Source organism: Chanos chanos, chromosome 4, assembly GCF_902362185.1.
Source record: "Chanos chanos chromosome 4, fChaCha1.1, whole genome shotgun sequence".
NCBI lineage: Eukaryota > Metazoa > Chordata > Actinopteri > Gonorynchiformes > Chanidae > Chanos > Chanos chanos.
Genome location: NC_044498.1, coordinates 43,731,366 through 43,756,270, shown reverse-complemented (window position 1 = coordinate 43,756,270; position 24,905 = coordinate 43,731,366). Strand labels below are relative to the sequence as shown.

The 24,905-nt window shown below is 40.4% G+C and overlaps 3 protein-coding genes across 3 annotated transcripts; 2 read left to right on the top strand and 1 right to left on the bottom strand.

Moving 5' to 3' along the window:
- The first annotated feature begins 261 nt into the window (after positions 1-261).
- On the top strand, positions 262-10,225 carry tc2n (tandem C2 domains, nuclear). Its single transcript, XM_030772849.1, has 11 exons — positions 262-331; positions 561-725; positions 1,062-1,229; positions 2,798-2,871; positions 3,495-3,570; positions 4,193-4,305; positions 4,871-4,975; positions 6,377-6,568; positions 8,604-8,718; positions 9,317-9,516; positions 10,115-10,225. Exons 1-11 carry the CDS (start codon positions 262-264, stop codon positions 10,223-10,225), a joined length of 1,389 nt encoding a protein of 462 aa, XP_030628709.1.
- A 6,055-nt stretch (positions 10,226-16,280) lies between these two features.
- On the top strand, positions 16,281-19,926 carry plek2 (pleckstrin 2). Its single transcript, XM_030773021.1, has 9 exons — positions 16,281-16,334; positions 16,440-16,604; positions 17,343-17,533; positions 17,702-17,793; positions 18,120-18,311; positions 18,510-18,607; positions 18,904-18,987; positions 19,228-19,306; positions 19,799-19,926. Exons 1-9 carry the CDS (start codon positions 16,281-16,283, stop codon positions 19,924-19,926), a joined length of 1,083 nt encoding a protein of 360 aa, XP_030628881.1.
- Positions 19,927-21,849: 1,923 nt separating this feature from the next.
- On the bottom strand, positions 21,850-23,912 carry LOC115810420 (galectin-related protein B). Its single transcript, XM_030772351.1, has 3 exons — positions 23,779-23,912; positions 22,425-22,602; positions 21,850-21,993 (listed from the first exon to the last, which is right to left on the bottom strand). The coding sequence occupies exons 1-3, from the start codon at positions 23,910-23,912 to the stop codon at positions 21,850-21,852; spliced, it is 456 nt and encodes a 151-aa protein (XP_030628211.1).
- Between the last annotated feature and the right edge of the window lie 993 nt (positions 23,913-24,905).

The following is a 24,905-nucleotide window of genomic DNA, read 5'->3' as shown; positions in this document are numbered from 1 at the left end:
GTCTCCCGGTTAAGATTTAAACCGTTGACGTAAAAGGCTGCCATTAATCGTGAGAACTTTGTTGGAACTGATATGTAGGAAAATTGTACAGTGATGTAACTTAATTAACTTAGCCTAATTAAGTGTCTTTAGACATTCTTATAATTAATACAAAGCCCAGTTATTTCGTACATAATAGTGAAACAAGGCCAGCTTAAGGTGAATAACACATTTTTTTGTATCCAGTGGTGTTTTGTGAATACTTCGTACACATTGCTCAAAATGGCTACGGAATGCATCAAGAACTGCTGTCAGATCTTTCAGTCCAAGAAGAAAGAACCTGAGTCTCAAGGTGAGGAGTTTGTTTAATTTCCAAAGACTTTTAGGCTCGTATAGTATACTTGTATGTGAACTGTGTGTGTATATATATATATATATATATATATATATATATATATATATGTATGTATGTATGTATGTATGCCTTTGTGTGTATGTAGATATTTACTTCTACGTTTATTGTACTCTAATCCCAATTTATTGTCCTGAAGTCATAAAAATTAAGGCCCCAACTAAAACAGCGTCTGAGGGTGACTTGAAGAAGAGTATTGGTGTTTCGGAGGACTATATCTTCTCAAAGTTACCCCCTGATGGGAAAGAGGTCCCATTTGTCGTCCCAACATTCAAACCTTCTTACATCCAGCCTAGAGGATCAGGCTACCCTAGCTACCAAACTGCCCTTCAGAGTGAGTGACTCATCACATGTATATATAGGTTGAAGGATTGTTAAAGGTATCTGTTAACATGGATATGAATATGTCTTTGTGTGTTCAATGAGTAAAGTATTCTTATTGTGTGATGATACATGTACTTATCAAAGCTAAGTCACTTTAAAATGTCAGATTTTCTGAATGTAGCAAGTGTTCTACTGCGTTCCAGGATATATATTTGTAGTGACTTTATTCATGACATCATACTGTGGAGAAACGCCAGGTGTTTTCAATCAGTTTCTTACAGCTGCATTGCCACTTTGTCACCTGAACTCTGTGCACTTTTGTGTTGTGGCTATTGTGTTTCACCAGGTTCAGCAAGAACTACATATACAGATAGGAAGGCAGAGCTGACAGGAACTGGTCACAATGTGTATGATCCTTACTCCACTTCTCAGTCTGGTAATATAGCCAGTTATGTGTCCCCAGGGTTGGCACGGCGACCCACCTTGAAAACCAGCATCAACAGTCCTAGCTCTGGTAAGGCATCCTTAAACACAGATTTGTTCTCAGTGTTTGATAGCATTTTTTCTAACGCTCAGAAGGGTGGCAACTTAGGCTTAGAAAGAGCAGGAATGTTTTTATCCCTTTTTTATTTTTTTTATTTTATTTTATTTTTTATGTTTAATACTCTACAATGCTTTAATTTAGCATCAAATGACCAGTCTCTTCTCTTCTCTTCTCTTCTCTTCTCTTCTCTTCTCTTCTCTTCTCATCTCCTCTCCTCCCTTCTCAACAACTCTTGTGCAATTAGCTGACATGATTTATGCTGTCCATATGATCCTTTACTTTCTGTTCCTTCACTGCCCGTAAAAAAATGGTACTCCCGTCTTTGTAAATATGCTTCTTCACAATGTAAATATGCGTTCCATCCTTTGCATAAAGACATTGTGATTGTTTCCTCATGGGAGCAGGACATTTTTGAGCACATTTACATCTCAATAAATCCCATCACGTTAAGTAATGTTTACAGTTTGAAATATCACAGCTTTTGAGAAACTATTTCCGTGTAGAATTTAGTAGATATCTAAATAATACATTTGTTAAAGAGTAAAAAAATCAGAAATCGTCTTTTAAAGATAGTGTGTGTTTAAAGATTCTGTGTGCGCGCGCACGTGTGCGTGTGTGTGTTTGTATGTTTATTCCATTTACAGCCCTCTTCAGTCTTGCTAGAGCATTGCAGTGTCTCTTGTCGGTTTCGCTGAGTGAATCGACGCACATTGATCATTTTCCTTTGGTGAAAGGTTTGAGGGGAAACCTGTCAAGTAGAGTCCTCTCAGATGTTTTTGATTGTTCAAGTGTGGAAAAAATAGCAATACAAGGATGTCGTTTAGTGCTAGATACTAAGAGGATCCAATGTACCTGATAAAAAATTTGAATGTGACAAACAATAAAAAATAAGCAATAATCTTGCATTTTCAACAAAGTATAGCACACTTGTTAGACAGAAGGTAGAGGGTTTAAACTAGAATCTCATTTTGACAAAAAAAAAATCACTTTGTTTTTACCAGAAGAGAAAGTCTGCCACATCTTATTATTTTCCAAAGGCCAACACATTCGGTTTCATTCACAAGTCCCAGGGACTTAATATACACAATGTATTGTATTCATGCCAAATATTTACCTTTTCGCTTTTATCTATTTCTTTGTTCCTTGTTTGGCCTTCTCTCTTTTGTTCAGATCCTCTACTGTCATTTGGAGACTTGTTTGAACAATTTGGTACATCATATTGTTGAGGAAAAGGAGCCATGCCAAGGACTTGTTATTGTAGCTAAGTTTTGTGTTTGTTGTCTGCTAGTGGATGGCATTTCTTTTTGTCTTTGAGGCAGAATCAATAGGCATGACTGATGCAAAACAGATTTTTTAGCTTTCAAAAAAAAAAAAAAAATCCCAGTGTATCAACTGACCTGTCTTATTAGCTGAATATTTAATCTAGCTTTATAGCTCATAACAAAGACGTCTTTGTTGTGAAATTGACACAGAAATCTTCCTGGTATTAGCTCAAGGCTCAAATCGGTGTGATGATTTTTGCTTTGTGTGTCTCATAGCTTGGGACAGAAGTGGGAACCAGAGACTGAGTATCTCCATGTTTGACCTGTCTAGTTCTCACACTCAAATTCAGGTGAGTCCATACACCCCAACATTCACACTTTCGTACGACAGACCTTATCCTGTTTGAGACGCCAATTCTAGCTCCCGCTTGAAAAAGTCTGTGTAGAGGTGTGTTCCTGTTTATATTCACAGGATACATTCTGGTTCAACTCTGAAGAACATAACCTAATGGATTGCATTTTCCACATTGCTTTCCAAGGGAGAAAGAGTTCTGATAAGCTAAATGCGTTTACCTGTGAATTTTGGCACTTGGTTGACTTTTGTCTTCGAGTAGACCAAGTTTGGTTGGAATGGCCTGGGAACCGCAGATAGATTGCATTGACGTAGAGTGTTTGTACAAAAGACTCGATATTTGGGCGAGGTTTCTTCTCTTGTACAAATTATATTAAGAATACTGAGTCAGTTTTTCACCAGCAGTTTATTATTCATCACTGGATATTTAAAAGTAATTAACATTGCATGGCTTTCCCAGAAAACAATAATTTGAAAGATTTCTCTTGAATGAACTCCAATGTAACACTCCGGGACATGTGAGGTAGATGAATATTTGATGTTTAGCCAAGTGGCTATGCTTGGGTTTGTGCTGTAGTTCCTCTCCAATGACTGAGCACGAATCTACTTATTCCTCTCCAGCGCAATGACTCAGTGTCCAGCGTCCAAAGCAGCACATCATCCATGAAGGATTCCTTTGGGAGCAGCCGTAGCCTTGGTAACCATTCATGAGCATTCAGCACTTTAACTGTGAATTTGAACATTCTGTGTTTTGAAAAGACCACGCTTAGCAGGCGTCTCTGGTATTTTTATTAGTTTATACAGATTTTCACCAGAAATTTTACTTGTTTGTTTATTTTTCTTTTCCTGCTCTTTTTTTTCCCGCTCTCTACATTATTGACCTTTTATTTATGTTCCCCCATGCACAAATATGCACACACGCGCACACACACACACACACACGCACACAACACACATAAAAGGACACTGTCCACACAAAACCCATTTTCCCCCTCTCTGATTACCCTCGTCAGATAAAGATTTATGCAGATCTTGTAGTTGTGAAAGGGTAGAAACAGTAATCGTTTTCAGTTGGGGTTTTTTTTCTTTTCACTGTGCTCTGCTGCCCAAGTTCTTACATAGCATGCGAACCATACAGGGAGTATTGCTTCAAACAGGCAAACAGCTGTGTGTTCAGGGGCACATGTGAAGCGTGGATAGAACAGAAATGGAGACACGTACAGCCTCGTCCGCATTGCTCTTTCAACAACTGTCTTGGAATGTCAGATATTGTCATCATTAAAAATTGAGTGTGTGTGTGTGTGTGTGTGTGTGTACAGAGTCCATCACGCTGTCTGGAGATGAGAAGGAGAGGGATCGAGAGCTGGGGAAAGTCTATGTGCAGCTGAGCTATCAGGAGGCTGTGGAGCAGGTGTGGATCACACTGGTGCAGGTAAGGTTACAGGCCGGTTGGGAGGGGCCGCAGACTAAAACATGCCTTTGTGTTCTGTACTTTATTCAGCTCAATGGAGCTTCTGTCTGGGAGTCCAGAGGCCTGCATTCTGGAACTATGACTAGCAATCACATCTCCCTAATTTGAGCTCTACATCCGTCTCTTTCTCTCATTCTCTCAATCCCTCTGTGTTTCTGTTCTTCATGGCATAAATACTACATATCAGATCACTATTCTATGGATAGCAGTCATGTTTCATACATTGTAATGGTTGTTTCGTAGTTCGAGATGTGTTTTCTACTGTTTTACAAATTTACCTCCTGGTAATAATGTCAGTAGATGGAGGACTTTAGCAAAACCACATCTCTATTTCTATCTCTCATGGTCTCTCTGTTTCTTTGGGGTCTTCATCTTTGTAAGGATCCTAAAAAAATATAAACCAGTATGCTAAGTTCTCTCTCTCTCTCTTGCTCTCTCTCTCTTTCCCTCTCTCTCTCGCTCTCTCTCTCTCACTTTCTCTCTCATTCCCACTCTCTTTCTCTCTCTCTCTCTCTCTCTCTCTCAGTGTTCTGACATGAGTGGTGTGGAGCAGCAGAAGATTGGGATCAAAGGCGTCATCACCATGGCAAAGCCGGTGCAGTTTAAGAGCTCTGTAAAGGAGGCCTCTCAAGTGAGTAAGAAAACGAAGCCAGTCCATTCACACCAGACATTTCCTCAACAGTCCTATCAAAGAGAAACTCCCGTCATTTATACTTATAGACCCAGACATTCAGGGAGTGTTCATTTACCCACAGCGACCTTTGAGTCACTTTGAGGGAGCATCAACTGTCCAGAGTGACTTTATAGTCAAACGTAAGCAATTTAAGCAAGAGAGCCTTCCTACAATGCTTGGTTCAAATGTCAACTGTGTTCAAATCCCTGTCTCTGACTTGGAGTCCATGAGAAATAAAAGTGGGTTCATGGCTTTGGTGGGTGGTTCTGCCAGGGTCTCCCTTCTCTGTAAAATCAGCAGTAGTCACTGATAGTCAGGCACCCACGCAGTTGTGAGAAGAATTCAGAATTAATCAGAAGAATTAATAGCTCCGTTTTCCACGTGCGGTACTTTGCTTGGCAGCACTACACAACTCACAGTCTGGAAAAATGACTGATTGCCATGATACAGGAAGCGGGTGCTGGACTCATATGTTTTGGCTGCTTGCTCAGGAGGTATTAAAAAATCACTTTGCCAGATATTGCTGTCACACTGTCAGAGCCAGACAGAAAAGCAAGTAGCCTGTGTTGAGTGAGGGATATAATATTCTATATGAATTATTATAATACATTGTATCTTATAACGTTATTAAAATACATTTTAATCGCTGCTTTTAACACCTTAAACAAAATGTTCATAAACCTTTACATGAACTCTATATTTATACAGTATTACATGTTCATATGCCAGATATAAGACCAAATATACAGCTTTTATGAAAATATTTTGATTACTAGATTTTCAAGTTTTCCAGGAAGAATGTTAATATTTATAATTAGCTATGTTTAGTCACCATGAACAGTCAGTGTCCCTATTCACAAACAGCGCTGAGTCGTATGGCTAATGTTGATTATACCAACTGCAATAATAAACACATATCTTTCTCTCACACAAGGGTAAACATTACTCATGTGATTATTTTTGGTGTTCCTTTTGTGTGTGCTTCTCCTATCTAATTTAATAAACAGTAACTCCAGCCACACCACAAACTCTTCGGTGATATGGAGTCTAGCAGATAATTTCCTCAAGGCATATGAAGGGGCAATCTATTCATGTGCCCAGATAAAGCACGTGCACGTGCAAAACACAGTCATGTAGCATTGTATGTGGGCTAATTTGATGTCTTGCAATACAATGGAGAATGTTATCAAAAAGTTTTTGTGGGTTGTCCCGATTTGATATAAAGCTGCTTACATTCCATATAGCTGTCTTGTGTTGTTTACACGGAAATTGAGTGCTACGGGGGCGCGCCTCCCCTCATGACAATACCATCACTCATTTCTCTCTCTTTTTTTTTCTTCCCTTTCTGTCTCTGAGCAGGACACTGTGTTCATGGAAACCTTTGTCTTCACGCTGAGTCTGCAGCAGCTGCGCAGCTGTGCGTTGGTGCTTCGACTGCAGACACACACACCACGGAAACGCACCATCGGGGAATGTGCCCTCTCCCTCCGGCAGCTGGGAACACGGGAAACTTATCACTGGCTGGAATTTAGACCCCCCTCCAAAAATCATGTAGGTTTACTTGTTCTCTTGTGCAGTTTAGACTCGTGCTAAACCCCAACCCATACCCCGCCCCCCTTCAAAAAACAACAACAACAACAAAAAAAACCCTCACAGGTGTCTACTTTGTAGTATGCTCTGCTGAACCTCAAATTCAACCCAAAAGAAATCCACTGACAAGAGACTAACAGAGAGTACACTAAAACCTTTACTACACCTCAAAGCTCATCCACTTTGACTTTCCAAAAGCCCAACTTAAGATGAAGCTAATTCTCTTCTAGAACGTTTTACGCGTTCATAACACGCAATGTTGTGCTTCTTTTCCAACCCCTTACCCTAATCCACAAAATCCCACGGTATTCATTTGAGTCTGACTCTCCTTTAGCTGTGCTCACCGTTTCCCATACAATGGTGTTTACCCTCCGTCCCACGTCCTGCTCTACTTTTCCATCGATTCCAATTCAACGGCTCGAAGACATATTTATAACACAAAGTCAAAAACCAAACAATGCATCATCAGCTTCAGTTTACAGATCGGATGAGCAACAGTTTGACTAAACACCAATTTGCGATTGCACCATTCGTTGTGTTGTGTAAGATTCAGTTTCCGCAGAAAGGCTTTGTAGTCTTTACAGTGTTTTACATTTGGCGTGACTTCACCGGGGTGGGGGTGGCGAGGCGCTAAAATGGGTCAGGGAGCTTGTGCGTGAAAAGAAGATCAAGCTCGTAACTGTATCCTGGGGAAAGAGCCGTGACGGAGGTGGACGGAGGTGACTAAAAGCACTTGGCTGACCATTAAAATGGTAATCTGACGCTAACAGCACTTTTGTTCCTGCTTCTGTTCCCTCACTTTCTTCGTGTTAAAGTTTCCTGTTGCTAACCTCCTCCTCCAAGGTCTTATTTTGACCACGGAGAATATTAGCATCTGCGTTTATTTTATCTGCAGAGAAGTTATGTTTTGCATTGGTGAAGCATCCGTTTTTTGGATTATTGTTTTTATTGCCGTTATCCGACAGCTACAGGCAAACAGTTATAGAGTCGACGAACAGTTGTAATTCAATGATTGCAAATAGTCTGCATAATCATATTGGCAGAACCAGAAATCCTTCCATCATAAAATGATGTGATGCTTTTTGGTAATCTGAAAGTTTTGCTGTTTTTTTTTAATACAGACTGGTTATCAAAATGTTCTGAAAGTTGTTTTTTTTTAATACAGACTGGTTATCAGTTCCCAAAGACTTCAATACCTAACAAAAGCTCTGGGTCTGTTTTTCTTAAACACAAATAGCGTCTATCATAGTCTACCCTAGCCCACTAGCACATGCATTTTATTAACAATTTTCTTCACAGTAGCTTTCACCTATGGTTTGAGATTTTTCCTCTGCAAAACGTCTCGGGGGGGAATGAAATGTAAACGGAAAAGAAATTGGGGTTTTCAGAGCTTAGAAATGAAAAAAAAACAAACAAAACAAAACAAAAATGCTCACAGGGCCTGATGATGTGGAGGGGAGAGCAGAGAAAGTAGGTCGAGCGACTGAGAAACTAGGAGAGATGTTGTCAGTAATGACAGTGAATGTTGCAGAATTGAAGGGGAAATTGGTCAGGCTGCATGCTGGATAGGAATCAGTCAATGAATCAGTCACGCTCTCAGCAGGTGGGCCCCTTCTTTTACCTATGCCAACCCCCCCCCCCCCCCCCTCCAAATGACAGCACACAATATTGAGTTCTGTCTCCCTTTCCCTCTCTCTGCTTCCCCTCCTTCCTCTCTGTCTCTCTCACAGTCACCGACAAACACATTTTTCCATCCCAAATAGAAATGCACGCACAAAAGAGCTAGTGTGTCTTTGCAAGTTTACATATCACGATTTCACAAGTACACACACTCTGAAACACATTTTCACCCACCCACACACACTCTCCCTGGGATATTTAATGTAATAAGGATTGCATGACCAATATGTTTTGTGTGTGTGTGCATGTGTGTGTGTGTGCGTGTGTGCGTGTATGTGTGTGTGTGTGTGTGTGTGTGTGACTCATGCTCTTTTAGATGTGCCATGCTGAGCTTCAGTTGGCCACGTGTTTCCAGCCAGTCAGCAGTCGCATCCAGCTCCAGGTCCTTTCCGCCCAGAACCTGCCATCCTCATCCTCACCTCTTGGACAAAGTGAGTGTTCCCCATTTCCACCATATCCAACATTCATCTTTCCATCTGCTGTATGTCCATCTTCATTCTGATACTCTGTTTGTATCCGCACATATACACAATTCTTCATTCTCACATCCCTCACCACACAGAAAACCTTGAAGAGAAAACTGTGAGAAAACTGCTCTTTCTGCCCTTGTTCTTTTTACCAGCTGTGTTCAGAGTAGTCACTGATAGAATTTTGTATGCATCTCAGAAACTATGACAGGCATGAAGGCGACATATGTGCTCTTTAACAGTGAGCTGTTAAAGTGAGTCTGAAATAGGTTTGTATGTACCTGTCAGTGAAGCCCTAGTTTGTCATTCAAATTGTTCACGGGCTTCGATTCTGGCACAGTCCGGGTCTGACCCATGTCTGTGTTCTGACTGTGTCAAAGCTGTGTTCTGTAACCTGACTGTTCCATGCCTGTATACATTGCTCTGACCATTCATTTTCTGACTGGGGCATGTTGTAATCCGACTGTGCCCTTCTAGTGCCCTGTCTTCTGAGTGTGCTGTTCCACACTAGTGTGTCTGCGACATGTGTTCTGACTGTGCCGTGTCTGTTTTTGCGTGTCAGGTTTCTTTGTGAGAGTGGAGATGTACTCTCAGGGCAGGCTTCTGCTGAAGAGGAAGACGCGCGTGCTGAGGTCGAGCGGCGGGCTGGTGCAGTGGGGAGAGGCCCTGCATTTCCCGCTCACCGCTCAGGACCACGACCTCCAGCTGCTTGTCAAGCTCTGTAGCCGAAGCTCCGTCCGCAGGAAACACTTCCTCGGTCAGGTGAGGGTTTTTCACGGCACCCGCTGCAACACTCTCTCAACCAATCCTGAGAAGGAATCACACGACCCTAATCTAATCCACTTTCAGTGCACATTAGTCACATATTCAAAGACCTGATGGTTTATTGAGTAGCCGAATTTGGCATGAGACATTGACACCGTGCACCGGTGCAGAAATTGAACGGATATGTGGAACTGATTAGAGACACGTTAGTCTTATGTAACAGCGGTGTGGCAGTTATCATTCAGTTTGCATTAATAGGGGCCTATTCAGGATCAGCTGAAGCATTTACAGTGGGAGATAAAGAATGTGTGACTGCCAACACTCAGAAGGATGTATGCTCAGCTGTCACATACTACAGGCACTTTGGGTTGAATTGAACATGTGTGGGGGGGGGGGGGGGGGGGGGGGGGTGATGATTTATGTGTGAGCGTGAGCGTGTGTGTGTGTCTCTGTGTTTTTGAGCATTCCAATCTTTGATTCTTGTTATTGTATTAACAAAAACTGTTTACAGTTCAGTTAATGATGATAATGTGTGTGTGTGTGTGTGTGTGCATGCGTGTTCGCGGTGGGTGGGTGTGTGCGCTTCTTTCTCCAGGTCCATCTGGGCTTTGACAGCCCTTGCCCAGTGGCTTTGGAGCAGTGGACAGACAGCATTTCTCATCCTGAAAAAGTGGTTACAGCATGGCACAGTCTTACCAGGCCATGAAACACCACACAACAGAAATATGACATCTTAATCATAACGTTGAGCGACGTCGTGTGAAGACAGCTCCAAACACACATTCCAGACATGCGCTTGTCTGCTCAATTTTAGAAATCACAGAGGTCATCTCCGACCTGTCGCTTGATGAAACAGCAGAGAGTTGTTGTTTTTTTAAGGACACTGTGAACGCTGGTTCTTCTCTTTTGGAGCTGGACGCAAATGGCAGGCGAAATCTCTCTTGGTTAACAGGATTTGATGATATCCATCCATTTTGTATAGTTTCATTCTACTGAAGTGGTGTGTTCAACCACGTGACAAAAGTTGATGAGGGTTTTCCATGATCTGAGCTTTGAACAAGTAGACTTCATTTAGTAATGTAGAGGGTGCATTTTATTTAAACTTGTACATGATTGCAGTGGTCAGTGACATAGTCAGTGACTGGTCTGGCCATCTGAACTACAGTCCTGTGGTATAAACTTTGGATTTGCTAATTATTACAGCATATGCATATCAGTTACAAAATCTGGCAGCATTTAGAAGGTGACTTTAAGTTGATTTGTTTATTACTAACAGAATCTATATAAGATTATCACATGCTAAACTATATACTATTTAAATATACATTGCCTTTGTAGTTTGCCCTTATTTAAGTTATCGATTTGAGTGTAGCACACTGAGATTATGTTAATCCCATCTGTATATGAATCAATGGCTTTTGCTTACGTCAATTGCTTAAATTAATCTACTCACGTTGTCCATGTGTTTGAAGATTTTAAGTGTTTTTTGTCTCAGTGGATCTCTAGATAAAAGCTGAATGTATACTCTGGGTTTAGCGTCTGTTCAGTGTTTTCACAGAAAGTTGACACACTTGTGAAAGGGCAACATTTTCAGACGTCAGGAGAACTGAGTTGTGTTTCACTCTGAATGCAGTGGAATCTACCACATTGCCCTCTCCAGAGGAGAGAGAGGGAAAGAGAGAGAGAGACAAAGGGTCTGCTGTTTTCTCTGGGAATTACACTGATATGTACTCCTTATAATGTCATGAGACAACTGAAGATTTATGGGGTTTTTTTTTTTGTTGTTTGCTCTAAAGCTGAAGGCTTTGTTACTAACCTTGAACCTTTGATTCTCTTTGTTCATATATTCATAAAATTGTATCACATTGAATAGCTGTGCCGCATGTTAATATTGTGTTGTGTCTGTGAGTAGAGTTTTTTTTAAAGGATTGATTAAAGTCCTTGTGTTCTCTTTTTTTTTTTGTCTGTCTGTACTAAAGTTTAATTGTGTTGAAGCTGCTTACTTAATCTTGGTACTCTCTGAGTTATCAGACCTCAAAAGAACTGTTTGAAAAGATTTAAAACTGATTAGTATTGTGTAACAAGGGACGCAAGACAAATCCAAAAACTGTAATGCATTAGGTTACGATATCTAAGTAAATACTGAATTTCACAAGGAGAACAGAATGTTTACGTCTAGCATATTTTTGTGGAACTGTTTATTGCATAGTTACATCATATCCATGCATTTTAATGCCCCCTACAGTTTAATGGAACAGTTTGTCCCTCCTCCATTGCTCCTTTTGCTGTTCTTGCCAGAGGTGGCACAAGTAAAAGTACCTTTGCTAAAAAAAAATAAATTACTCTAAGTAGAGTTAAAATATCCCTCACGAATATTACTTAAGTAAGAGTGAATTAGTCACTTGCTTATAATTTACAAAAATGGTTGTCGGTTTTTTTTTCAGCAAGAGTACTTCTGCTTTTACTTCTACCACCTCTGGTTCTTGTTTCCAATCCTAAGCAGTAAGAACAGCATCCTTCTATAAGAGATATTTGAACTGCTTATTACTTCACAAACTTTAACTCTGTTGCCTGCACATTTTGATCGGTGTCTGGATTTAAACCACAAGTTTAGCGAAGATGTGTACAGGCTAAATAATTTTTCTACAAAATTTTAAACATTTTAAAGGACTGTATAATCTAACCGCTTTGTCCAATGAGAGAGGGCATGTACTTTTCAGCCGCTCTCAAGTTGGAGTTGTTCAAACAGGCACTCCCTGCAAAACTGGTCACTGAACATTTAGCGTCATTTCAAAGGAAAACAAAAAAAAGCAGCAGATGTCCAGCCTCGTTTCTTCTGTTCAGCAGCGTCCAGGAGTTTACTCATCGCTGAGAAATGTCCAAAAGTAGAATGGAAATGATTGAGCCAATTGGCTCTTACGCACAAACCGCAGGGTTTTTATCTGTGATGTAATCATTGTACTGGTGTGATTTGATAGTTGAATGGTGTGGCTTTCTGTTGCTGGCTGTAAGACACCCGAAAACCTATGAGGTGGGAAGCTGTGTAGCCGGTATGTCCGATAGACTGTGTCTAGCTGCAAAAAAGGGTTTGTCAGAGTGTCTGTTTGTGAATAGATCAGTGTGTGTGTGTGTGGTTGTGTAAGTGTGCGTATCTAACTTACTGAGTTGACGAGCATTAGCGAATTAGCGTGTCCACACATATGCAAGTATATACATTCATGTCAGAGGGACAGAATCCTGAGCATGATCCGCTCTGTCAAAAATACAGCACATCCGGGAGGTTTTCTTATCAAGATTATCATTTACGTAACAGCTATTTAAGTAGGGTTAATAGTTAGACACGCTGTATCTTTGACACACCTCTCTTTGCGTCTCTGTTCTGCTTCCAGCTCTGGCAAGTCACAGACAGCTGATTGGAGAGATAAAAAGGAATGCGTGGATTTGTGTGGGTATGTGTGTGTAGAAGAGAATCACACTATAGTTTAAAGCAAAAACACAGTGGCAGATGAATACCCGTTTACATGAAGCATAAAATTAAAAAAAAAAAATGTTAGATGCTTTTCTGTGCCTACTTTCTACCAAAGTAAACCAAAATCCTATTTCAAATATACACAAATGTTACTGTTGCTTCTTTGGCAACAGTCAAGTGTGAGTTAGCAGAACCTTGTAGGTGCTTTATGGCCAATGGCTACATGTATTTTTTTTTATAAAAAAAAAACATCCAGTAGTCAGACTCTGATACAGTTTGAAGTAGCTGACAGTACATTGTCATAGAACAGGAGATATGCGTAATTCTCCTGCCACAGGGGTGTGTTTGTGGGTGTGTCATGAATGGAATCCATGGCAACCTCACAATCACTGAGTGAGTACAGTGTGCTCAGCTGGGGGAGAGGCCTCTTACATCTATCAGTGATTGGTTTATTGGTCATGTTCAGAAGCTTGGTGAATATAAGCACTTACATACAGACACTTTTAGGAATTGTAGACTCATCTCATATTCAGTCATAACCCTCACACATGTTATGTTGTCATATATATTCTTAGGAGTTTCACACTGACACCTTTTTAAAGCCAAGCATTGAGAAAAGTGTTTCAGTACTGACCCCAGACCAGCAGTTAACTACGTGTTTCTCACGATTTATGTTTAGTTGGAAATAACTGAAAAACCTTTGTAAATTTTAGGGTTTTTTTTTCTTTCATTCAGACATTCAGTTAAAACATCCTACTTCTCTTTTTTAAGCTCGCAAACACACACCCAGACACAGCTGTGACCAATGAGGATGAGTGGCTGCCTGTGTAGGCCTGTGTGTGTGGTTGTGTGTGTTCACTTGGCTTTGTAATAAAAAGAGGATCAGAGTCTCAGTTCCTAGGTTACAACTTGGACTCCAGGATCTGAATTCCAAGCTCCTTCAAATGGGGAACAGCAAGGAACTCAACCAAGACGCACGTACACCCTAGTGCATAAACATGTTTACGCTTGCATGCACTTCACCGCTTTCAAATCATCCACACACACACACACACACACACACACACACAAACACACACGCACACACACAAACACCTGGGTGCAAGCATGATCTTGCACACACAGAGCAAAATGACATGCACTCACAACATCAGTCGAAATTTTGAGGAATGTTATGTGTGTATGTGCTAACTCAGACAGGGGTTCAGTTTTTACAGGAGTTTGTCACACATGACATCACAGTGTATCATATGAGCATTACATCAGTACAACATGATTTCTGCAATGAAGCCTGATTGAGCTAGCTGGTCTTACTATTCTATTATTCATCAAAACTGATTCATTTTAGCTGTTATCGTTGTATTACATACACACACACACGCACACATACATATATATATATATATATATATATACACACATATATGTATATGTATGTGTATGTGTGTGTGTGTGTGTGTGTGTATATATATATATATATATATATATATGTGTGTGTGTGTGTGTGTGTGTGTGTGTGTGTGTGTGTGTGTGTGTGTGTATGTATGTATATATATGTATGTGTGTGTGTGTGTGTGTGTGTATATATATTTATATGTATGTATGTATGTATATAATTGGTGTAATGAATAAGATTAAAGGATAAGAATTTATGCACATAAAAGAGTGGTTCAACAACGTGTGTGAACATACTAAAACAAAAATGTTTGTTTTCCGTGTCAGTTATATTACAGAATGTAACCTAAACAGACATTGTTGAGTTTGGTCAGTTTTACTGACACTGGATTTGATTCCATGGTCAGAGCTCCCCCTAGAGGTAAAAAGGCTTTTTATGTTTATTTATGCAGCCTGCCCTGGTAACCTGAATGTGTTGGACTCCAATAGCAGTAACAAAACACTATGAATCTTGACGAAAAACATATTTTTAAGCAAATTTTTCAGTAAATGTGAACAAAGAAGTTTGTATAAAATGAATAATAGAGGTATAATGCTCAGTAAGTGTTCAGAACACCGCATTTTAAATGCTCGTACAAACATTCTTAGGCTAAAAAAAATCAAGTGGCCCAATACTTCTTCCTAAAGGAACTTCCATTTTTTCATACTCTGAACAGATTTAATATAACTGCCAACCTCCTCAATGGGAAGGCCCGTATGTTCAATGATATGATATCCAACAAAGACTTGTGTGCTGTAATAAATACCTTTATCCCTCACAGTGGCAAACCTTCCTGACAAAGGACAAGAAAAATACATGGGTAATTGTTATAGAACTACAGAATATTGCTGACTGTTTGGGCCACAGAATTTCCAACTACACCATCAGGCACCACTTCCATGCTGACAGGGTTGTCAGTTGGAAAATCTCTACTGAAAGCACATAATAGAACAACTGTCTTGAATAAACTGGTCAGTGTCAGAAACTTGATTCCAACCAGCTGCTGTCATTAGATGAGATCAAAATGTAACTTTTCTGATCACACTTGTACAGGGTTTGGTGTGAGGACACTAGTTAAGAAGGGACACATAGGTGAAGGGCAAATATGGGGATAGATCTCTAAATCAAAGGGTGTTTTCCGTCTATTGAACGAGGGGCTCATGTTTAAATGAATGGAATGATGAACATACAGAAAAATAATTTTGCAGAAAGGACGACCACCTCCGTCAGAAACGTGAGACACGTATACAAATGGATTTTCATCGAGAAAACGGTACACTAATGTAATATCCACGATGACAAGGCAAACTGCCCCCCCAGAAAGATCCACTTCAGTGTTTAGACCTAAGCACGACGGTAGCTTGATCCTTCGATTGATTTCACTTTGTCAAAAATAAACCAAAATGAAATTCATCTCTCAATTACTTTCCCAAGTTGAGAGGAGCACACTGTCAGCGCTTTCATCATCATCATCATCATCATTCGCCGACGCAATAATATAGACGGTTTTCATTTTAGTCACTGTGACTCATAGATTGAAGTCCACTTACAGTTATAATTTCACATCCTGTTTTTAAAATGCTCATTTTCTTGAATGCTTGGTTGAGTTTTTCCTTGGCTATTTCAAATATTTTGCATCCATGACAACATTAAAAAACTTATCTCAGGGTGTGTCATAGTTTTTAATCACAATCCTTTAGCAGGGTTATTCAAGGCCCCTGACGCTTTAACTTGTCGACCTCGAGCGCGATAGAGCGCGGGGTGTGGAATACCTGGTGACGTAAGTTTCAAGGTGCTCTGCCTTTATTAAAAAGGGAGGCAGCGGCGAGTCTATCTTACACGACAGAAATGAAAACCATGAGCACAGACCAGCGCAGTTCAACCCTGAAAGAGGGATTTTTGGTGAAACGAGTAAGATGAGCTGACTGCCTTTAAACTATTTCTTGACAGGCGATATTTGCAATAATATATATAATATCTATTTTTAATGTTAATACTTTCTCTGTTTGTCTGAAGGGTCACGTTATTCACAATTGGAAGATTCGCTGGTTTGTTCTACGACCGGACAAACTTCTTTATTACAGATATGAAAATGGCAAACGGGACTCCTGTCATCGAGGAACAATACCTATAACTAACTGTGTTATCACCTGCCCTTATTTGGAGTACGAGAACAAACCGGTAAGATGAAGCCTCATATTGAATCACTTATTTGATGCTGCTGGTTAGGAGATTCCTTGTTAGAAAGACTTATGTACGGAGGATAGCCAAACCACACGCCTCCGCCTTGCTGGAAATGATATTCATAGCTTCAGCTTATAAATGGAGAACCTCGTGACCATTTTAATGTATTGGAAGTATCATTCCGAATCCGTTCTGAACTGTCAGCACAAGAGGTTTTTTAATTTATTTCCTTCCACACAGAGAGCGTTGACTAATTGGCTTTATTCTGCCATACTTGTCTGTCCTTGACTTTTGTCAATGAATTTTGTCAGGACTTTACTATTTTGTGAGCTCTGGCTGAGTATAGAGTCACAAAGCCATACTCAAGATGTCTTGCATATGTCGAGGTCATTCCTAATAAAGCGCAGTGAGGAACAATGTACTTTATACTGAATTTTGTGAAGCCATAAGATGTGTACATGCAGGTCCACTGTATGTTTGAATACTGATTTGATTTCAATTACAATTGCAGTTTCATTTACACAACAGATGCTCTCCTCTGGAGCGATTGTGTTGAGTAGAAGAAAACTAAAAATGTGTTCACATCAAGTAAAGAAGTTTCCCACAAATAAGTGGAGGTTATAAATGATGAAGAGCTCAGTATTGTTATTCTGTTTATAACGAAAGAGGTTAGTGGTAATCTGAGGGACCCAAGCTGGTCGTCATAGTAACCACAAACCTATAAAACCCCCTCAGCTGGTCCTGAAGTTGGAGACCAACACTTCAGAAGAGTACTTCCTGGAAGCATGTTCCAGAGAGGAGCGAGATGAATGGGCTGCAGCCATTGGTGCCGCAGTCGAGAAGCTCCGGTCAGGTGATGCCAAGAACTCTCCCTCACCTGAACCCAAAACTCCAAGTCCTTTACAACTTCACAATGTCAATCTCACGTGAGTTAATGTGAAAAAACCACTTGCTATATCTTAGACTTGTCATTATAGACAAGTATTTACTTCATATAAGGTCCCCATTTCTGTATGCAAACCCCTCATTTCATTATATCTTGAATATGTCGTTAACATACTAACTGTCGGCTTTGTCCTTTGGTATTTTATCAGTCAGGTGGTGGACGCTATGTATGACGTTCACAGTGGTATCAGACTGACCAACCACATTGAGCAAGGCAATGGTTACAGCAACTGTTTCTCAGGTTTGTCCATATGCATCATAGCCACATCACAAGGCATTAAGAATAAAAATGTATACTGCTATAACAGTATAAGGACCACTACTATAAAACATGTTAGATAATTCTAGGAACTGAATACTCTAAAATGAGGGAAAAACTTGTTTGAGATGTTGGCAGATTCTACAATCTCAAAGTACCTTTGAAAAATGAATTCCTCTCAATGCCTGTAGTATAAAAGTTCGTTTTATTGATGTTTTCGCAAGCGCTTGGCAGAACATTCAATAATATTGCATCAGTCATTTATGATTTATGTCTTGTGTGTGTGTGTGTCTGTGTGTGTACAATAGGCTCAGAGATGATAGATTGGCTGGTGTTTATGCAGTTGGCTCTGACACGGATGGAAGCGGTGACATTAGCCTCAGCTGTATTGGAGGAGGGTTTTGTTCGGCCCTTGGGGATCAGAAGTGTGGAGGCAATACGCACAGCTGCGCTCGGGCAACAGTTTCTTGATGACTCTTCCGCTCTCTACAGCTTTGTAAGTTGCCTCCTTTCCTCTCTGCTTCGAATACTGTTCACTGCTCGAATACTTTCTCTGATCTGCTAAGGAAATAGAAAGAATATAAGTGCTGTGTCTGCACTAATTTGATTTTTAGTGTTTTGTGTAACTCAATACTTTTATTCACAAATGAGCTGATGCCACTTAGTAACTGAAACCATCACTTTTTGTCAGCAATCAGAGAACTTTAACAAACGAGGGAGCGTGAAGGCAGAAAAGACACTGTCAGCCATAGAGCTGAGTGGAAAAGTGCAAAAGAGAGGCTATCTTTTGAAACAGGTAAGAACTAGCTCTAACCACTGATCAGGGTACTGATGACTAACATGTTCAACTAAAGGCAGTTCATATCATGTGTTTATAGTTGCTTCTATTAGCACACCGGTGCCCAAACTAGAGATCAAAGAGAGCAGCTGAAAAAGCTTGTTGTGGATACTGAAAAACAGACAATAAACTAAGGGACTGATATGTCTTAGAGAACAGTTTGATACTGAAGTGCATGACCAATGGGAGTTCAGTATTTTGTGAGATGATAATAAAATGATAATAAAACTTACGCTTGTGTTTCTTTGTTTTAGGGACACAAGAGAAAGAACTGGAAGGTCCGTCTCTTTGTGCTGCGAGCAGACCCTGACTTCTTGCACTATTACGACCCCACTAAAGTAAGCATACAGGCTTCTTAGAGCTCTTTTCTGTAAAATTATCAGGCGCTTAATTGCACAAGGTGTGCCAGGACATCATTTCCTGTGAATTCAGCATAAGGATGACATCAAATGCAGCCGTGTACGTTGCTATGAACACACCTGCCTTTTTTGGAGATTCATTTTCGCTTTGACTCCTCCATTGCCTAGTTTGTTTGTGTATTGACTCGTCCACTTCCTGTGGTGTCTTGACTCCCTCAGGATGACCTCATCCCAGCTGGCGGCTTCTCTTTGCGTGGCTGTCTGGTGTCTGCACTGGATGACAATGGCATTCCCTCAGGTGAGTCACTCAAAACCTCTTATACGAAGGTGTGGATGTGTGTGGGTGAACAGGGATTATGGGAAAAGGTGCAGGTATTTTTGTTCTCAAGCATAATCCGTAGGTTGGGATCTCTCAGTTAGCCAGTGAACGTGAGTGGTATGTCAAAGCACCCCCAACTGAAAAATCCTATTTTATGGAATGCCTCCTGGGTGTGTGTTGGTGTTTGAGCTTGCTCAAAAGACATTCTCAAGGTATTTCCAATGGATAACATCGTAGAAGTATATAATTGGAAGATGTTTCATAATTCACATAACATGTTTAAACAACAGTCACCGCAAATGGGCAGTTTTTTTTTTATAGTTTAGTACATGTGGCTTTCACACAAGTACTAATCTATTCCCTGAGGTAAGTCTTACTCAAGCATTGTTGTCATGGGAACATGATGGTGTTTACAGCACAGAGCAGTGTTTACTGCATGGTAATCTAACACTGCCTTTGTCTCTTTTACAGGTGTAAAGGGTAATGTACAGGGCAACTTGTTTAAGATAATCACCCAATCAGACATACATTACTACATCCAGGCTCCCACCCAACAGGAGAGGATAGACTGGATTGAAGCCATCAAGCAGTACACATAAGCCTGATTCCAATCAGGCACTATCTGACCTGCTTTGGCAACGCTGAAGCTTTTTCAGTCATTCAGTCAAAACATAACAGTAACACATTCTCTATGACCATCCGTAAGCCAAATTTGGATTTTAGGGAAATGTTAAAATAATGGTTTTGACATAACGCAGGGCACAGCTGTGTTTCTTTTAGTCTGGTTCTAAGAAAGGCTGTACCCAAAAAGAGCTTTGCTATCCTACCGTTGATCTCCACCTGCGAGCACTTTTTTTAAGTAAAAAATTTTTTTAGTATTATGTTGTATATAGAAGTGTGAGTTATACATTCAATGAATGTAATAAAGACCTTTTGTATTGAATTTGACCAAAACGTCTCGATCCGACTGTCTGCTTCAGAATGCCTAACTATAGGCAAGCCTCTGCCTGCCTCTGTCCTTTCAGTATGGTTATATCTGTGGTGGTTTTGAAAAAGAGGAGACGGGAAGAGGCAGTGCTGTTCACTTGTTGTTCTTGCTGTTCAACCGTGTGTGTATTTTAAAGGTGAAGGTATCTGTTTAGCTGTATCAAAAAAGTATCTTAACCCACCAGCAGCATTATAGTGTTAAGTGCAATAACTGTAATTCTAAGAATGCTCTTCTGAGATGCCTCAGATGTCCTCCACCTATTCGCTCAGAGCATCTTTCATGATTTTACTTTCTCTCTCTCTCTCTCTCGCTCTCACACACACACGTGTGCGCCACGCACACACACACACACACACACACACACACACAACACAACAGGCTTGATTCGTTTATAAAATGTTTTTTAATCAAATGTATAGTTTTTGCAATATTGCAGCCATTACATAGTAGTTCACAGGGTTCACAGGGTCAAAACAGGGACATCAAAACACAGATTAGATTGCTGTGGTGGAACTTGTGTTCATAGCACCAAAGTATTTTTTATCACCTGATATATGCCAAACACCAAACCCTGCCTTTTATCCAGTCTTCGTACATTCAAAGTAACCACAAAAAAGTGTTTACTTAATTACGTGTTATTCAGTTAGAAGCACTGGCGTGACACGCAAAGTTGGATTTTACTGGTACAAAACAGACCCCCCTCCAAAGAAAATTTTAATATCATTGTTTAAATGCAGCATGGTATAGTTCAGTAATTCTTATCCATAGAATGTCACACCCAATTAACAAAGAGAAACACCCTTTCAACATAAAACCACTTGCTTACTAGCTAACACTATATGATATGATTCCTTAGAAACTCACTTGGTCTCGCAGTCTACATTCTATACTACTAGTGATCAACATATTCTTGTCTATTAGAATGGCTACATTGTCTAATGAAGGCACTTGTATTATGTCATATTGATGAACCAGACTGACTAATTACAATGGTGCGGATTAAACGGTTAGTATATCTATTGCAAGAATATGTGTTCAATTATTTCTGTAAACTTCCATCAGAATGATAATAGTGTTTTATCCAAGATCACAAAAGCAGAGCTGGATTTTTCAGTACAAACAGTAAATATACCAGTAATGATAATCAGTAAACTCAGTGTAAACATATATCGAGCCAATATTGTGCTGAAATGTTTTGAAATGTTTATGTGTCTGCCTCAGGCCAGTGATATCACAATAATTAAACAAGCATGATTTGGGAACAGTGTTTGGATTGGTCTAATGACAAATATTACATTTACATGCAAAGTCAAAGCTAACCTAATGAGGAACCTGGAATGTAATTCTCACAAAGCGTATGAGGCACCGAGACCTTTTAAAAGTAGAAATCAGAAATCAGTAACTGTATATGAAGGATGGCAGTCTATATTGACCTTCTCACCATTCTCTATTCAGACAACTCTCACCACATTTTAGCACTGTTTAAACAGGGATTTCAGTGTGTTCCTGTGTAGGTCATAATTGTACATATTCTTCAGGCTACTTTGGTTAGATGCAGGTCTCCAACCACTCTCAGGGCATTGAGGGAGGACAGCTGAGTGATTCGGTGGGAAAAACAACACAGAGGCTGACCATCCACCAAGATACGGAACTGCTGATGCTCACACACTATCTCCATCTGAGAGAGAGAAGTAAAAGAGATAGAAAAAGGCAGGGAAAAGATGTTAAGGCAGAAAAAGGAGATGTCAAGGAGAGAGAATGGAGGAAGGAGAGGGTAGATGGGGTTGGGATGGGGGGGGGGGGGGGGGGGGGGCGGGTCAAGAATTCCAGAGAACTGTATTAGTCAGCGAAAAGGCGTGCTGTCTATGTGCGTGTCAGAAGACTCACATGCAGTAGACCACTGGTTATCGGTATATCACAAAGCGAACTCTGCCTGCACACACCCTGTCTCAAAGTGTTACTCAAAGCATTATGGCTTCCTTTGAGCAACAAGCAATCTGAATAAAAGAAAGGAGTGGCTTCACATGAACAGCCCTGGTCTTCATTCATCCAAACGGAACTTAGAAAAAAGAAAGTGGAAAACAGAGCGCTCAGAGGTAAAGTACGTACCTTGAAAGGCTCTCCAGCAGCAAAAGGAAAGTATGAGAGCGCTCTCTCTGAGGCACCCCACTGCCCAGCCAGACGAGCATTGCGAAGGACGGCCTTCTCCGAAAAACTGATCCTTACTTGCAGCCCCACATCACCCTCCGTGTCATTCTGTGACTGACAGATCACAGACACCACCATACTGCAGAGAGGGAACGAACAGGAGAGGTCAAGGGTTAGAAAGGTTAGTGTTTATAGAAGATACCTTTAGTAGTGAGTAGCGTTGTTTATTACCATATGTAACCAAGATACAGTGAGCATTCAAATACAATGAGATTCTGCAATGCTCAATGCCGTACAGAACAGCGCAATATGTATACTGTACTTTGTCCTATTTATGTACACTACGCTGATTTAAGGGTAGTGTGCAAAAAGAAACTCTTCTTGACCGTGTTAGGCGAAAATATGTCAGAAAGATGTCAAATTGTATCAAAAGGGCAACTTCTACCAAACACAATGCGGTTACTCATCACCAAATTCTTCATGGCTCAGATAGACAAAATGGTATGGTATAATAGTGACCCCTGCTGGAATTTTAGAGGTATAACCGTTTTACGTTGCATGTACCCCATAATAAAATAAGAAAGGACTTCTTAATTTGACAGGGTCATAGATAAACTCTGTCACACTACTCCAGTTTTTGTAAACAGCTTTACGTAAACGCATGGCATGTAGCGGCATCAAAATAACTGGTTGGTAATTGAGCGTTCGAAGGTGAGTGGGCCAAGCACTATTTGATTTGGATAGGAATTAGACTGCGTTACTAAAAAAGAACTTTTGGAACCGTTTACACATCCCATGGAATACGAAATTGTAAGCTTTCCCAATGTAATTCCAAATAAGGGAAAAGCGATCATATCTCGTTCGAACATTCTCAAAAGCCCCTCAAGGGTTTAAGCTTTTCCCTCTGGATTTTCCCACTCTGGGAAATCAAGCAATGGTAATACTGGAACGACAAGTAGACACAGAAGAATGTTTTAGTTATTTCAAATAGACGTTGAATGGATATGAGATTGTTGTACGAAACTGAATAATTTCAAGGGTTCTTGAATAATTTCATCTCAAAATACTTTCAGTATCGGTTATTTGCGTCCTGTTGACACCCACGGTCTTTAACCGTCCCAGTGAACTTGAACGTTGACTTGGTTTGTGAGAGAGTACAATCGGCACATTGTCAATAATACCGCCGGCGGACATTCAGCTGTGGAACGCGCTCCACATTTTCAATGAACTGATCCATTCCATATTCTGGGAGACAAGTGAGTTTAAACGAGCTGAAGACATTGATAGAGTGCAGAGACAGGTGTGTCCAGCGTACCTCTTTGGCTGCTTGTGAACAATGCCCATCACAGTCAATCTCATTGCAGGTCTCAGACCCCCTTTGATCTCTCCGACATAGTCTTCCTCCTGTGGGTAGTGCCAGACAGCCGAACAGCTCAACAATGACTCCATGAATAAGAAACATGATTCAGTCGTTGGAATGAGTCACCAAATTATCCGGTCCAGCCAATTTAACATCAATATAAAACGTTACTTAATTTACTAATAATGAGGAAAACGGCCAACGGAAAGATTTATTCGCTATGCTTAAACACTGTCCCAAGATTACTGCTCAGTCACATCAATTTCTTGGTGCAAATGTAATTATATATTCGTGTAAAAGAAATGGGTTGCTGCAACCGTATTCACATTTAGGAACATAAACGCACTGCGCTTGATGATATTGGATCCAATGTGAACAAAACCCAGTGTGAGTGACTAACTGCTCTAACTCACCCGGCAAAACCGCACAGCCATAGAAATAAATACAGTTGTAATGGTACTTACGTTCTGAATTTTTGCCGTGTCTGCCATAGTTTCCTATCAGTAGCAGCTGCTTCTAAAAAGCGTCGAATCAGTTTTGTTCCAGGCTGACAATAGCTGTCATAGATAGGCCAATTACTTTATCATTACAGAGCATAGGCTACTGTACAGTAGTCAGATGCAGCAGTGCAAACCCCGCCTTGGCTGCCTCACGCCTCTTCGTCTCTATAGAAACAGTCTCACGCTTGCAGTTTGGCTTCGGGAAAAACTGGACCACAGAGGTGCCATAAATTAGCTATATTTAAAATTGTATTGCAAATAATTAGTGTGTGACACAACATATGAAATCCACACTTCGAACTGATTTTTTATTGATGTCTTATTGCTTCGAACATCATGGTGAAACTCCACCCTTTTGTTTTGCCTCTGGACACATTGTGCTGAATAACCTTACTCCGTAGTTACAAGGCAGCAATCAGCGGGGAATCCGTATGCAGGCTAAAGTAAAATTAATTAATTTGAATGACAATATATTACTCTCACTGTTTTGATCGTGAGTGTCTATTAATTTCTGTCCATCTTAGTTGGCATATTTAAATCCAAACGAAGACTACGCCAGACCACAGCAGACTATCAAAGTGC